General features: G+C 38.4%; 2 protein-coding genes across 7 annotated transcripts in view; one reads left to right on the top strand and one right to left on the bottom strand.

The window, feature by feature from the left end:
* Positions 1-15,450, bottom strand: part of LOC132840435 (uncharacterized) — a 370,465-nt gene that overhangs the window by 100,484 nt on the left and 254,531 nt on the right. The gene's annotated exons all lie outside the window — the stretch shown is intronic.
* LOC132840220 (intermembrane lipid transfer protein VPS13B-like) overlaps positions 1-15,450 on the top strand; it is a 101,620-nt gene that overhangs the window by 18,131 nt on the left and 68,039 nt on the right. For all 6 annotated transcript variants that reach the window (XM_060861721.1, XM_060861725.1, XM_060861722.1 and 3 more), the window contains 9 exons: positions 27-164; positions 2,125-2,212; positions 4,031-4,213; positions 4,337-4,503; positions 4,643-4,837; positions 5,968-6,092; positions 7,966-8,150; positions 13,158-13,283; positions 13,497-13,676. In XM_060861721.1, the coding sequence (XP_060717704.1) occupies positions 27-164; positions 2,125-2,212; positions 4,031-4,213; positions 4,337-4,503; positions 4,643-4,837; positions 5,968-6,092; positions 7,966-8,150; positions 13,158-13,283; positions 13,497-13,676 (1,387 nt within the window). The remainder of the gene's footprint in view (positions 1-26; positions 165-2,124; positions 2,213-4,030; positions 4,214-4,336; positions 4,504-4,642; positions 4,838-5,967; positions 6,093-7,965; positions 8,151-13,157; positions 13,284-13,496; positions 13,677-15,450) is intronic.

Below are 15,450 nucleotides of genomic sequence, written 5' to 3'. Positions count from 1 at the left end.
AATTTTGTGGATGTGCTACACTGCAGGATGCTGTGTTCTTCTACTGTGGAGAGAATCTCAACACTAAAGGAATCACCTACTTGACCAATTCACTATTTGACAGCCGCAGCCCAGAAAACAATGACGTTCGTGCTGAATTCATACTCGATGCCAACCTCCACAAGGTATCAGCACATTATTCCTCATTTTTAACTTGATTTAAAAAAAAAATCATTCCATTCTCCATCTCTCCTTAGTTAAATACCCCTGCATCTTTGAAAATACCTCATCACAGGCTGTGCCACAAGTTACTGTTTTGTTTTTTTAAGGTTCTTCATGGCAGAATTCTACAGGCACACTTTTTGACAAGTGATTAATTTTGACCAAATGGAAAACAAAACCCAGCTTTTTATTAAAAGGCATATTGCTATTTCTTTTCAGTCACTGGATTCTGATTTAGTAAATTCAATCTTTTTCCAATCAGTTGTTTTAAATGCCATCTACTGTAAATTATACTTTAACATGGATTGTATGGAACTGAAAACATATCTGAGATTAAAGATCTTTAGCATGACAGTATGTAAACATTTAGACTCTACTGATCAAGGTCTCACATTTACTATTACTTTGCCAAATGGTCTTGAAAATGGAACTAATACAAGGACTGGATGTAACTCACCCAAAAAGCTAAAGAAGTAGAACCAGAACTATTGCAGTCTTGTTTGCTGCCAGGTCTTTCTTATTAAACCCATTTTGTCAGTAGTGATTTTCTAGATTATTACAGCTGTCACTTTAAATCATGAAACGAAGGAGGGTTAAATTGTGTTTATATTTTTGTTCCGTTTTGGTGTAAAATGAGTATCATAGCACACAAATACTTTGGTTACTTTATTTTGTCATCTTTCTAAATTACTGTACACACATGCCGACCAAGAGTCCAGCGTCAGAGTACAGCGACGAAAACAACAGCGTTTATACTCAACTAATATTAACTGATCACACAAAACTGCTGCTCATTTCATTTCATTAGGATTTAGACACCAGAAAGGTTCGAATGTACACGTAAAGACGAAAGAGTCATGTTTTTAACTTTAAATTAGTTTTTTTTTTTTGTTCCTGGAGCTTTTCTAGTACCTTGTACTGTAGTATCTTGACTAACACAGTCAATTGGCAGCTCAAAATAGCGGTCAAGCAGAGATTTTGTTTTACTTGGGAAAAGCTTTTTTCTGTACTGTTCTGAGTATAGTACTTTTTAGTTTCTTTTATGTTATGCTATTGTGGTTATGGATCGATAGTGGTTGATCTTCAAGAACAATATGCTGGGGAACAGCTGTTATTTTCACTCACTTTGTGTGAAAATCTGGAGACATTTTTGTCTCATCCAGCTAGCGTTTTTCCAGGCAATGAACTCGCTGTGCTTAATTTTATGTTTACGATGTCTTATCAGGTTACTTGTATGTAGATGCTGGAGTTCCTCCTGTTGCTTTTACTGTTTCATATTGAAATACATCCAGAGTTCTATCATGACGTGTCGTTTGTTTATTAGCACGACGATATTCACTTGGATTTCATCACACAATGCCAGGTGGTATTGGATGAGTTTATTTGAGCATTTTTTATGAGTGTGATTAACGGATGTACAGTATCTCTCTTTCTCGCACTCTCTCTCTCGTCTCTCTCCCCCTCTCTCTCACTCCCTCACTCACACTCTCACTCACACACACACTCATGTTCCCTCATGTGAAAGTGTAGGTGCTGATTTTCATTCCAGCTGTTTTACACTCAGCCGCAAACTGTTCATGTGCGTATTGGAGATCTACTTCAGATCCTGCCAAAAGAATCACATCATCTGTATATAACACAGATGTTACATCTAGCTCCATTACTGAACATCATTCCATGTTTGCCTACATCCTAAAAAATGTTTTTAGTATAGTAAGACACAATAACTTATAAGCTAATGAGCTCATTTTAATTATTCTTGAGAGACTAAAGGTTCTTTATCACTGCTTGTGTTTCTACAACTGCATTGTTTACTTGAATCATTTTATTTTTTGACCCTGACTCTGCTACTGTGCTTAGTGTGAGATCCTGTTATATGTGTTGTATTTGTGCAATCTGTAATAAACACTGTTCTTATGGTAGGAGACCTACACTGAAGCTGCAGGGCTACAACGCTTTGGTGCCTTCTATCTAGATTACCTCTACACGATGGAGAACGAGAGTGGAAAAGGTACTCACTCTCTCTCTCTCTCTCTCTCTCTCTCTCTCTCTCTCCTTGTTTTATCTCATATTGGCATTTTGGTCTTTTCATGGTGCTATATCAGAATAAATCACTTATTTCACATTCTTCTCACCAGTGAATACTGAAGTGTAAATGCTAATAATTTTAGATTACCTTTCCTTGTCTACTGATCCTTCTCAACAAAATGGCATCTTAATAATTATAAATATTTTGATTATTGTCATAGTTATCTAGTATTTCCAATTGTAAGTTTACAATTAAACAAATAAAAGATTTATAGACATTTTTAGGGAAAAAAAGCTACATTTAAGCTTTTGAAAACAAGCCAAATGAAATTACATTTAATTTATAATACTCATAATAAGAACTAATGTTTGACCATGTTCTAGATATTTTCACTTGTTCACTTGAAAATAATACAATTTTAAAATTAAAAGCAAACATTGTGCCATTGTTGGGCTAATTTCTAAAGTACAGACACTTGTCAATCTCTGCCTCCTCTAAGAGTAATTGGAGTTAATGTGGTGTGGGCTGATGCTGGGCTTGTCCCACGCTCCACTCTGTGACTTTTGTCAGTTTTGCAAAAATGAAACCCAAAACGTGGCTGTGCTCTGTGTTGACTTCATTTCTCAGTTACGCCAATACCAAGAGGCGAGAAGCAGACATAAAGGCCCCTAATCCACTAAATCCTGCCTAAGTTTCCTTAGCTGGCCTCTCAGAGTCTCAAGGAATTGGCATATGTTTGATATTAGCACTAATCTGGGTTGGATCAGTGGGAAGAGGAAGTGCTGTTGCTCACTGCAGTTTTATTCTCCAGTTGTAATTTGAACCCTTTAACTCCACACTCCTAAAACCCAACTCATGTCTCATGCTCTCAACTACTTGCTTCATTATAGATAGAGCAACAGGTGGAATTTGAACTATAATGACAGCTTGGAATACAGGGCAGCTGTAAAAAAAAAAAAAAAAAAAAAAAAAGTACACTAGGGAATTAAATACCGAATGAGCCAGAGAAGAAGTGCTATATTGGTCTGACAGAATGCTGTATTGAGTATATATTAAATAATTTTTCATTATTAATATCGGTACCCTTGATGATGATGATGATGCTGACGAAGGGAAAAATTATTTATATATGATCATGTCCTTTATTTGCCTAAACTAGTAAATAAGTAAATAAGTTTACCTTAAAGACTGAAAAAAAATGATATGGCAACAACACTGACTAAATAATTCTGCATAGATTAATCTACAAGTGTCACCCAACTTATTAGAAAAGGTAGAGACTCAGTGCTGCTGTTCTCTTGGACAGGCATTACAAAATATACAACCTATACAATATACCTGTATTTGTAAGCTCAAAATATCACTTTTTTTTTTTTTTTTTTTATTTCATTAGGGGTATTTGAAATTCTGTAAGCCTCTAATATTAGCTGAACTGGTTGGCATTAGCAAAAATATTTAGTTAGCTAGCTATGATATTACAGCAGGACACTGTCCACAGAATGTAATCAGACACCTTTATATAGACATCTTTATATAAACACAACTATTTTTTCACAACTGAACCTTAATTAAGTTTATAATAGTCAGCTTGGAATTGCATGGAAGTGAACTGGGATTTGTAGGCTTTTATAGTGCTAAATGGGTTAATTTTCCCTACATATGGACACGTCTTATACACTCTGTAGACATTGGATATCCTTAAGCAAAGTAAGTATTATGAATGCCATTTTGTTTAAGATGAATCTGTTCTGTGTCTTATATTTAACATTAGCCCAATACCTTCTATACGTTTGTAAACAGGGCAACAGGATTTCTCTCTGGGTAAGGTGGACTCTGGTCAGTCGGTTCAGGAAATGTCGATAAAACGTTTGGTCATTGGACCTTTGGATCTACTGCTTCATAGCAGTGCTGTCCATCGCATCTTGAAGATGATTGCATGTGCCATGGATCATGAGTATGAGCCCTACTACACACTGAAGCCAGGTGACTGTTACACAGCAATCTTTGATATATATTTTTTTTATGATAGAAATCATTTATGTGCACTCTATTTTTCTCAGCCTTTCCATCTGTCTTTTTCTATATCTCTGTCTCTTGGGTGAATAGATGTGATAGAGGAGAACAAGGAGGTTCCTCCAGTTAATGAGAAAGACCTGGAGGAATTTATCCCAACACGGCTGACTTGTGTGACACTACTTAAGGCCTCCATTACTGTAACCATGGCAGAATTCAATCTACTGCATATACTGCTTCCTGCTATATTGGGCCAGAAGGTGCTACACTAATGCACACATATGCGCGCGCACACACACACACACGCACACACACACACTCACTCATGCACACACACAAATAAGCAGTCATTACTACCAGCTATATTGGTATATTTTGTGTTTGTTTATTCTCGGACAGGGTTTGGCTGCACAGTCGTCTACTACACAGTTCCATCCAGTAAGGCCACTGCCTGCACTACGTATGCAGGTAGAGAGAGTGAATCTGGAGCATTCTGTACCAATGTATGGCACAGAGCTCATCCGCACTGTTAGCAGCCTCGGTCTGCCCTCAGACAACCTTCTACACCACTGCTACACTCACTGCTGTCTGAAGGTAGTTACTCCTCTTATAGTATCTTTTATTCTCATTTATCAATGGATTGATTCATAAATAGTATTTGCACAAGAAATGGAAAAATAAAGAAACCTAGCCAACACAAATACATAGATGTAATTAAAAGAAGTGATTATATTGCTAAACAGCCACTGTCTTTACGTAGCCATTTTTAAAACTTATTATTTTTAGTATTACTGTTAATACTACTATTGTACATCATATTACTACTTTTTTTTTTGCTATAGAAGTAAGATAAAGTAACTTCCACTTCTGCCTTTCAGCCTTTATCCTCATTGTTTCTTTCATGCCCCCAGCTGTCTGTGAACTTGTCATTTTATGCAGTTGTCTTCAGAGTTTTTTGGCCATTAGTAAATACAAATGAGCTTTGTCAAGAATGTGATTTTGGTTTGGTTGAGTAACTTTACTAAATAACTTTACTAAAAGATATATAAATGGGGCCCATTGTGTGCTTGCTTTAGTTATATGTTAATAATGCTGTGTTTAGCCCTGGGATAGGGAGTTAACAACTTCCTGTAAATACAAAAATAATATCCTTCAAACCAAATGCCTGGTCAACGTTTGGTTATTGAAGACCAGTCTCTGTAAAATGTGACCAAAATGCTATCGTCGATTTCCGATGTAGGCACCTACTCAGACACCTGATGTATTTCTCCTTAGAAAAGCAGATCAGCAGATAATCATCTTATTTCCATGCTTATGTAATCCTTCAGTTAATCATTTCCGTGACCATTTTCATGTACCATGCGTGCTATGTTATTTATTTGACATACTTTCTTCTCCAGTTAAACATAATATTTATTATTTCCTGGAATAATTGCTGCATGTAATTGTGCATTTTGATTGTACTGGCACACTCAGACAGAGCATCCCAGAGGCAGTGACTGGAACATCATGCAAAAGCCAAACTTATCACCTTTTTATCGATGTACTCAATGTGCAGTTCTTTTAAGTTTATTAGCAAGTTATAAGTTTATTGTTTTTTTTATCTATCCTCATAGTCTTTTTTATTCTCCATGACCATTCATCCGTTTGATCAAAACAAAAAATATTCTTTTTTTTCTTAGCTGTATATATTTTTTTCTTCCTTCCTTCATTTCTCTCTCTAGGTATTTGAATTGCAGGTTGGATTGACCCTGCTGGATAATGAGGGAACACCTCCACCACTCTTACCCATAATTCCCTGCTTTAGTACTGCCATCTATGGGAAGATTCTGCAGTTTCCCAATTGCTGGTAAGCAAAACAAATTCAGTGGGTCTGTATACAAAAAAAAACGTAAATGCTCTTGAGCAGAAAATGAATTAAGAAGGAAAGAAATAATGGGCCTTATTTATCAAGCTGGATTATAATTTATTTGTAAATTATTTAGACGAGCTTTTGCATAATAAATTTGGTATTCATTAAAATCAACGATTTGTAAGTTTGAGTGTAAATTTAAAGGTAATAAAGAAATAAAGGTAATAATGTTTTGGCTTTTCGGTTGCCCTCACTTTTTCTTTTAAACATTAGATGTAATAGATTAAAAAAAGTGAAATAATAAGTCAGTGAAAAAAGTATTTGATTCCTTCTCAAAAGATGACTTAGTACTTGGTGGCAAAACCCTTGTTGGCAATCACAGAGGTCAGACGTTTCTTGTAGTTTGCCACCAGGTTTGCACAGATCTTAGGAGGGATTTTGTCCCACTCCTTTTTGCAGATTTCCAAGTCATTAAGGTTTCGAGGCTGATGTTTGGCAACTTGAACCCTCAGCTCCCTCCACAGGTTTTCTATGGGATTATGGTCTGGATACAGGCTAGGCCACTCCAGGACCTTAATGTGCTTTTTCTTGACCCACTCATTTATTGAAAGTGTGTTTTGGGTCATTTTCATGCTGGAATAATCGTCCATGACCCATTTACAATGCCCTGGCTGAGGGAAGGAGGTTCTCACCCAAGATTTGACGCACTTGGCTCCGTCCATCATCCCTTTGATGCTGTGAAGTTGTCCTGTCTCCTTAGCAGAAAAACACCCCCAAAGCATAATGTTTTCCCCTCCATGTTTGATGGTGGGGATGGTGTTCTTGGGGTCATAGGCAACATTCCTCCTCCTCCAAGCAGGTGGAGTTTGGTTGATACCAAAGAGCTCGATTTTGGTCTCATCTGACCACAACACTTTCACCCAGGTCTCCTCTGAATCATTCAGATGTTCATTGGCAAAATTTCAGACAGGCCTGTACATGTGCTTTCTTGAGCAGGATCCATTCCCGGAGTAGTGTTACCAATTGATTTCTTGGTGACTATGGCTGCATTGAGATCATTGACAAGATCCTCCCATGTAGTTCTTGGATGATTCCTCATTGTTCTCATGATTATTGAAACTCTATAAGGTGAGATTTACATTTACATTTACATTTACAGCATTTGGCAGACGCCCTTATCCAGAGCGACGTACATAAGTGCTTAAATCTCTAACATTGAATACATTAATGCTGGCTCACTAAGTTACATTCATAGTTACATTGGAAGTGTTTCTTCCATTAGCGAATAATCACACCAACTTTTGTCACCTTCTCACCAAGCTGCTTGGTGATGATCTTGTAGCCCATTCCAGCCTTGTTTAGGTCTACAATCTTGTCCCTGACATCCTTCGACAGCTTTTTGGTCTTGGCCATGGTGGAGAGTTTTGAATCTGATTGATTGATTGTTTCTGTGGACAGGTGACCATACAGGTAACAAGCTGAGATTAGGAGCAGTCCCTTTAAGAGACTGCTCCTTATCTCAGCTTGTTACCTGTATAAAAGACACCTGGGAGCTGATTTATAGGAGATCAAATACTTATGTCACTTATTAAAATGCAAATCAATTTCTAACTTTTTTGAAATGCATTTTTCTGGATTTTTTGTTATTTTGTCTCTCACTGTTAAAATAAACCTACCATTAAAATTATAGACTGATTGTTTCTTTGTCAGCAGACAAACGTACAAAATCAGAAGGAGATCAAATTTTTTTTCCCTCACTGTATGTTTGAAAACTTTTGTATTAATGGCATAGTGACAAATCTTTAGATAGCTGGAAATCTATAAGTTCTATATGTTTCAGATCTTTTTCTCCATCTTTTTTTTGCCTTAGGCCAAAGAGATCCACGGTATCTGTAACAGAGTACCTGTTTGAGTTACCCAAATTCACAGTGCAGGCCACTCATGCTCAGATGTTGCTGCTACACTGTGTGTGGCAGAGTTGGACACACAGTACAGAGAGTGGGGTCGGTCCTGCTGTCAGCGACTCACTTATCAATGAGATCTACAGAACACCAGGTACCACCACACTCATGCAACTTGTCAATCATTCAGTACACCGCTCGCATTCCTAACTGCACACCACACTACAAGCTCCTCAGTTCTCAGTTTCACAGTACCATTATTAATCTTAAATGTGCACCGAAATGCATGTGTATTTTCATTAAAACCAGTTTTGAAACATACTTTGTCTTCAGTCACTACCTGTTGGTCAGTTGGTCATATACTGAGTGGATGGATTCTGTAACAATAGATCAGTTCAAATTCTCTGTTCTGTTTTAAGATTGCTGACAGCACTTAAGCCTATTACTCTATAGAAAACTGGAATAACCATGAAGCAAATATCACATGTTTTCAGACATTTTCTGCATGTGACCAGAAGCTCTCAGGGTGGGAAAATCAATCTAAAATGCATTTAAGCTCTTTGTCCAGCTTAGCAGCTTGTGAGCATAGATCATGATGGGGCAGGATGGCATTAATAACAACATAGCCTCAAACAAATGAAGTGAAGTGGATGTCACAGTTGACTGCTGTAGGCTACTATCTAGTGAATTTTTAGAGGAAGCCTGTAATGAACTGTTGAAAGCTGACAACAAAGTTATCTAGTCTAAAGTCTTGCTCGTTTTGAGTAATCATAGGTGTGACTTTGTTTAAGTGAGTTCTGTACAGCAGACTACACAACCTCAGCCTTGGAAAGAGAAAAATGTTTTCATTGGCTAATATAAATTTTATACTAATATATGGTGTAGAGAATTCACTGTATTGTTAATAACAGCGGTTAACAATGCAAGGATACAAACCAGACCCAAGTGTAAGGATAACAAAACAACAAGATTTGTTAGCAAAATTTCATTAAAAAACTTGATGCAAGGCATTACATTGAAAATACAAACACTAGAGAAAACACAACAAAAAAAAACAAGAACTCTGTGAAGCAATATGCAATGCAGAGGGAATAATTAGGCAGGGCGATTCGGGTGAGGTGGGAAACAGAGACGTGAAAACAACACAAACAAATTCACGTGACAAAACACGCTGCCGGAATGCCTCCTAATGCTCCAGCAGGAAATGTCCAAGCAGAATCCTGACAGGTTTGCATGTTCAGCCACTGATGCATGATCTGTTGCACTTGATTCAATTGGAAGTTCTTTTCTCTGCTGCGTCCTTAAATCACCCAGAGTGAGATCTGGTGGGTATGGTGGACATGGCAGACATACTGCAGGTTCTTGTTGGTTGTAACAGTTTGATGCACAGTATGAAGCTTTATTTTAGATGTTTATGCTGATTAGCTGCAAACTAGTGAGTGTTTGTGGTGTTGCTGCCCTGTTAGACCTCACACTTGCAGTCATTTGTGCTGCCTGTTTTTGAGTTTCCACTGAAGTGCTTCCAAGCGCCTGTGACACTGTCCATATGGCAGACCGCCGTAGAAGCAAGTCTTTTTGTGGAGGTTAAACTCTTCCAGCTTTCTGTGCTGCTCTCTATTGCCTCAGTTTCGTATAATTGCATAGTTGCTTTGTAGGTTTGATCTTCGCTCTCTTCCACTGGGAAGAATATGGCAGTATTTTCTGTAAACAACCTCCTATAAATCAGCCTTACACTATCATATGGTGGTTTATCAGCTTCTTTTAAAAATCCAAATAGTTAATAGAGTGCTCTCAAACTCGCAGGGTAATTAATGTTCAATAGCAGGGAAGCTGAACCTTTACCAGGCTTGTTCGGTACTTCTTATATTGCCTTTACATTATTCTCTTAATAATGTTAATGTTGACTTAGCCTTGCCCTTTTGTATGTATCACGCAGCTAGTACTTTTATTTACAAGAATTTGTTGGAGGATTAGCCTTACTAGAACAGCATTAATTAGTAGTGCATCTATTGAGAATGCCTCTTTACCTAGACATACTTAATCCTATACAAAAATTTAGGCAACTGACCATTGGCAATGAGTTGGAAGTTGCAAGCAGTTGTGAATTTCACATTACATTATGAAGATTTATTTATTTATTTAATGTAGCTTACACTTAAGCTCACACATATTTTCTTAACACCAATGGACATTTTTTCACCAGTTCTTATATTTCTGACCAGAGCTATGTTTTGCACACATTGTCTCAAAATCTGTGCTGTGTTCTTGTGCTTTAATTTCCAGCAAAGCCAAGGGGTTGTAATGTTTCTGCAGATGTCTCATGCATGTACATCAACTCATACATGTGCTTTGCAGTACTTGTAGTCCTTGAAGTAAGTGTGTGTGCGTGTGTGTGTGAGTGTGTGTGTGTGTGTGTGTGTGAGAGAGAGAGAGAGAGGGTGTGTAAGATGACTGTGCCAGCTGTTGGGCTCTACCCACCAACTGTTTGATGTTTGATGGGGTTTTTTTTATCCCCTCGATGCCCAGCTGTATTTATGCACAGCTCCACCTGCCCTGGTGCATGTGCACACACACGCACGCACGCACACACACACTCTCTCACAAGTCTGGTAAAATAATCTATATTACAGCAGTAGGAGGCTAAAGAAGTAACCAGAAAAGGAGCAATGCAACTCAATATTTACTCCATGATTCTGAGAGTTAAAAAATTAAGTTGTTGAGATTGATGGTCAAAATGAGGGTCATATGGAGTTCTATCTCCAGATCCTGCTAAGTTCCCCCCAGTGCATGTGTGAGGAAATTAAATGCGGAGGGTCTGTGGGTGGACTGGAACAGGTGATGTAAGTAGTTTCAGCTGAGCTGTGAACTCACTGTAACATACTACCCCTCATGGGGTTTGATGGGAATAGTGCCTGAGAGGGGAGATGTGATGTGTATCATTTAAGCATGATTTCTCTAGCTATTTGGAGTGAGTTTTCAACAAAAGCCCATCATATAACCCCAGAAATTAACCCACAGACATAGAGGCACTCTGGTTCACTCAATTTCAAGCCATTTTTTAGTTTTTCTCTGATTTTGTCTTTGTGTCTTCCTTGAAATATTTCGATCAGTAGAACAAGCTGCCGACTGACTTTTGATTTAAATGTGTGAAAGGTGTACGAGTACTTTCTTAGGTTAATGCATTAATTGCTTTCATTTGGTCTACTTTATTCATTCATTCATTCATTCATCTTCTACCGCTTATCCGAACTATCTCGGGTCACGGGGAGCCTGTGCCGGGGATCTCAGGCGTCATTGGGCATCAAGGCAGGATACACCCTGGACGGAGTGCCAACCCATCACAGGGCACACACTCACTCTCATTCACTCACGCAATCACACACTACGGACAATTTTCCAGAGATGCCAATCAACCTACCATGCATGTCTTTGGACTGGGGGAGGAAACCGGAGTACCCGGAGGAAACCCCCGAGGCACGGGGAGAACATGCAAACTCCACACACACAAGGTGGAGGCGGGAATCGAACCCGACCCTGGAGGTGTGAGGCAAACATGCTAACCACTAAGCCACCATGACCCCCTGGTCTACTTTAAATCATTCTTAAAGGGAGTTTCATGGGCTCTAGTGATCAGGACATGGTTGGAGAATAATTTTTTCAGAACCTTTAGATAAGCCCCCATTGGAATGCAATCATAGTCCATTATAGCCTATATGTTTGATTGCATGTGGTTGCATGAAGACACCTGAATCTTTCACATTGGTCTTTCCCCAACTGATACCATGAAGTTGGAAGCACACAGTTGTCTAGCTTGTCTTTCAGTGCTGTAACGTTAAGATTTTCTTTCATTGGACCTAAACATATTTAAACATGACCGTGCATAAAACAAGGTCCCTAAATACATATGGTGCCAATGCTGGTGTGGAAAATCTTGAGTGTCACTAAACACCTTTAGGATGAAATGGAACACCAATATAGCCACAAGCTTTGCCCAAGATCAGTTCCTAACCTCACAAATGCTCCTATGATCAAATGGGCACAAATGCCCACTTCCATGTTCCAAAATGGAGTGGAAAGACTTCCCATAAGAGTGGAGGGTGTAATAGCAGGGAGGTTGAGCACTGTGATTATCTATCTATATAGCAGAATATACTGAATACTGTAGTTTTGAACTGCAACCATGAAAATTTTTTGTTGGCATCTAAATACATTATTATGGACAAAATACATCAAATAAGCCTTGTGCCTTGTACAGTAAAAATTTGATGTGCAGCTTATTAGTATTCGTGATAGGTGGCATCAATAGTATTCACCAGCGCAGTGGTAGCTTAGTTGGTAAGATGCTGGGCTACTGATTTGAAGGTTGCAAGCAAATCCCAGGGTCACCAAACTGTCATTGCTGGGCCCCTGCGCCTTTAACAGCCTTTAACCCTCAACTGCTCAGTTGTGTAAAATGTAATTAGTCAGTTGAGATAAATGTAAGTCACTCTGGATAAGGGTTCTTGCTAAAGGCTGTAAATATAAAAACACCAGCATTTTTTCTTCTCACATTCACAACCAGAGATCAAAAACACCTTACTGAATATATTTGGGTTTTATTTGGTTTGTTTATATAAAATAAATTGTGTTGCATGGTGTGAAGCATGTTGGTGTTGTAACATTACACTATACATCTTATGATGCACTGCACACTGACTAACTGTAACTGACTGATATAGTTACTAACTATAAATTAGCCTGCTTGACCACGCATAATTAGTTTACATGGATGACCAAATAATCAGAATCATTCAGATTGAGAAACATGAAATTATGTGGAAATACTGACTAATGCAATCAAATGGAGTGAAATCAAGTGGAGTGAAAAGCTGACACATGACTCTAACACAATGTGTAATCACTTTGACAGTTAAATGAATTAAATAAATTACTAATAATTTAATACAGTTAAAATACTTTTTTTTGTTGATGGACTTTGTTTAGTTATATTTTGTGTTTTAACCTCTTTAAAATCATACCATATATTAAAATAAAAACTCACCCCAGTCTTAGCCTGAGTCTTTTGTTGTCCCGATTATTTTTTGTCCACTGGTACAGGCCATTAGAGGTCAGTGGTGCAGAGATGTATGTAAATATTGTTTGTGTGTTTGTGTTTGTGTAGGTGTAAAATGTGCTCCCACTTTGGAGGTATCAGTACAGAGTGTGGAGCTAAAGGTTTGCCAGAAGTCAATGCTATGGTGTGCTTCAGGAATGTTGGGAGCCGTCACAGTGTGTTCCAGGACTCAGGGTGAGTACAGCAGAAAGCGCTGTTATAGTTTTCTGCTAAACCAGGACCTGTATCACTCTCATATGCTCTGCTGTAAACTGTTTTTCTTTCTTTTATTTATTGTTTCTCTCTCTCCTTCTCGTGTCTGTTAACTTTCATGCAGTTGTAAAGTGTGTATGTCATAACCTATGACATAACATATGGATTTGTGAAGTACAGTGTGTTTTGTTGCAGGTATAGGCGAGCGGCAGAAGGAGCAGTTGGTGGTAGTGCTGCAGGGTCCAGCTGACACACGAGAGCTATACAGTAGGCACTGGCTGTGTGAGAACCGCCGCCCACAATCTCTTCTAGCTCCAGACCTACTCACTTTCTCGCTACAGATCCCTCAGCCCACAGGAGACTGGCATAACTCTGGTGGGTACTTAGACAAATTTAAAATCAACAACTCACTATCACTTTTCAATAAAAGATGGATGGGTTTCACCACATTTCTCTCTCACTCTCTTGTTTTCATACATGTGCTTGCTCACATACACACACACACACACACACGTCAACAGTGCTGTCCAATCTCTCATTGAGAGGTATGTCAGCATATTGCTTTTATGTTCCAGGCTGAAATCAGAGATGCAGTATCTTAGGGAATGTGAGAGGGTACTGAAGACAGATTTATTATAGCTCACAGGAATTAGACACCAACATTATAGGCCCCTAGGTCATCAGACATGTTAGTCTCTTTTTATTTCACATTCTTTTTGCTCCTTAAAGATGCACAGGGGATGGAATGGAGAACCCTGTCATGTGCAGCCTGCAGCACCTTATGTAGATTCTACAGTATGTGTTGTATATGCTTAGGATAAGGCATGGCTCATTGTATTTGTGAGTCCCAGGACTATGCTCCATAGATACTGTGCTCCACAGTGTTTTTGCTTGGTGATCGAGTACGTGTGCTGTTTAAGCCCATAGTGACCAAGAAAGACAGGAGCATTGGGGGATTTTGCAAGCTGAACAGTACAAAATCACAGTATTGTAATGTTGCTCTGTGCACTATAGGTATTTTTGTAGACATTCTTTATTTACATAGAGCTACTATTACTAATGCTTCAGCTCTCAAACATTGCTGTTGATATGGGGTTATGGCAACTATATACTCTGTTATTATCTCCCCCTAGTTCTCTTTTTTTTTTTTTTTACTAGACATCACATCTTGTCCAAGGCACTTTAGCTTCCTAGGTATTAATCAGCATTTCTTATTAGTTCTTATTATTTTTTTCTTATTAAACTGGTGTTTATCATCTGGCTTTGCTGAACCATGTAGTTATGTGCCATCAGTATTACAGAGGATGTTAATACCATTTTAAAAAATAATGCATTCTGTGTAGGTGTGATACAGCATGATGTGCTCAGAGTGAAGGGAATTATTTAAAAATAACTAGTATAAAGGATGCTCTGGAGTGTGTTATCTGCTTCCACTATAGCCAGTGATTCAAATATTTTTATTTACTAAAGAATGGAATATTGTTGAGAGTTAACATTGTGGAACATCCAAGAGACAAGTTAGTTCTTATGCTTAAGTACATTCTAGCTTTGATAAACATTAATTTCCCTCTCTCTCTCTCTCTCTCTCTCTCTCTCGCGCTCTCTCTCTCTCTCTCTCTCTCTCTCTCTCTCTCAATCTCAATCTCAATCTCTCTCTCTCTCTCTCTCTCTCTCTCTCTCTCTCTCGCTCTCGCTCTCGCTCTCGCTCTCTCGCTCTCTCTCTCTCTCTCTCTCTCTCTCTCTCTCTCTCTCTCTCTCTCTCTCTCTCTCTCAAAACTGTGAGGCATAATGTCCTCCTCAGTAGATTTTCCTGACCTGACCCTCCTTCAATAAATAATACATAAATGCCTACTTTAAAATAGTCACCATATAAAATATAGATTTAATTTTGTTGAACGTTTTTTAATCTAAAAACAATAATGTATTAGAACAAGCACATGTAAAATATGTGTTAAAGCAGGGAGTGACTGACAAATGCTCTGAGAGAATCAACTGAAAGTTAAGGTTAGGTTGTATATAGCTCGTGTATTCTATAGGAGAGGAATGAGGTACAACACTGAGCTGCCATGACAGTCATAACATGGTGAAAACTGACTGCTGAACTGAGGTGAGCTGTGTTAATGAGGGGTGATCCCATTGCTAATGTGAT

The sequence above is a fragment of the Tachysurus vachellii genome, chromosome 25, assembly GCF_030014155.1.
Source record: "Tachysurus vachellii isolate PV-2020 chromosome 25, HZAU_Pvac_v1, whole genome shotgun sequence".
NCBI classification, from domain to species: Eukaryota; Metazoa; Chordata; class Actinopteri; order Siluriformes; family Bagridae; genus Tachysurus; species Tachysurus vachellii.
Note: the sequence above shows the minus strand (reverse complement) of the source record. Positions and strands in the feature narration are given on the sequence as shown.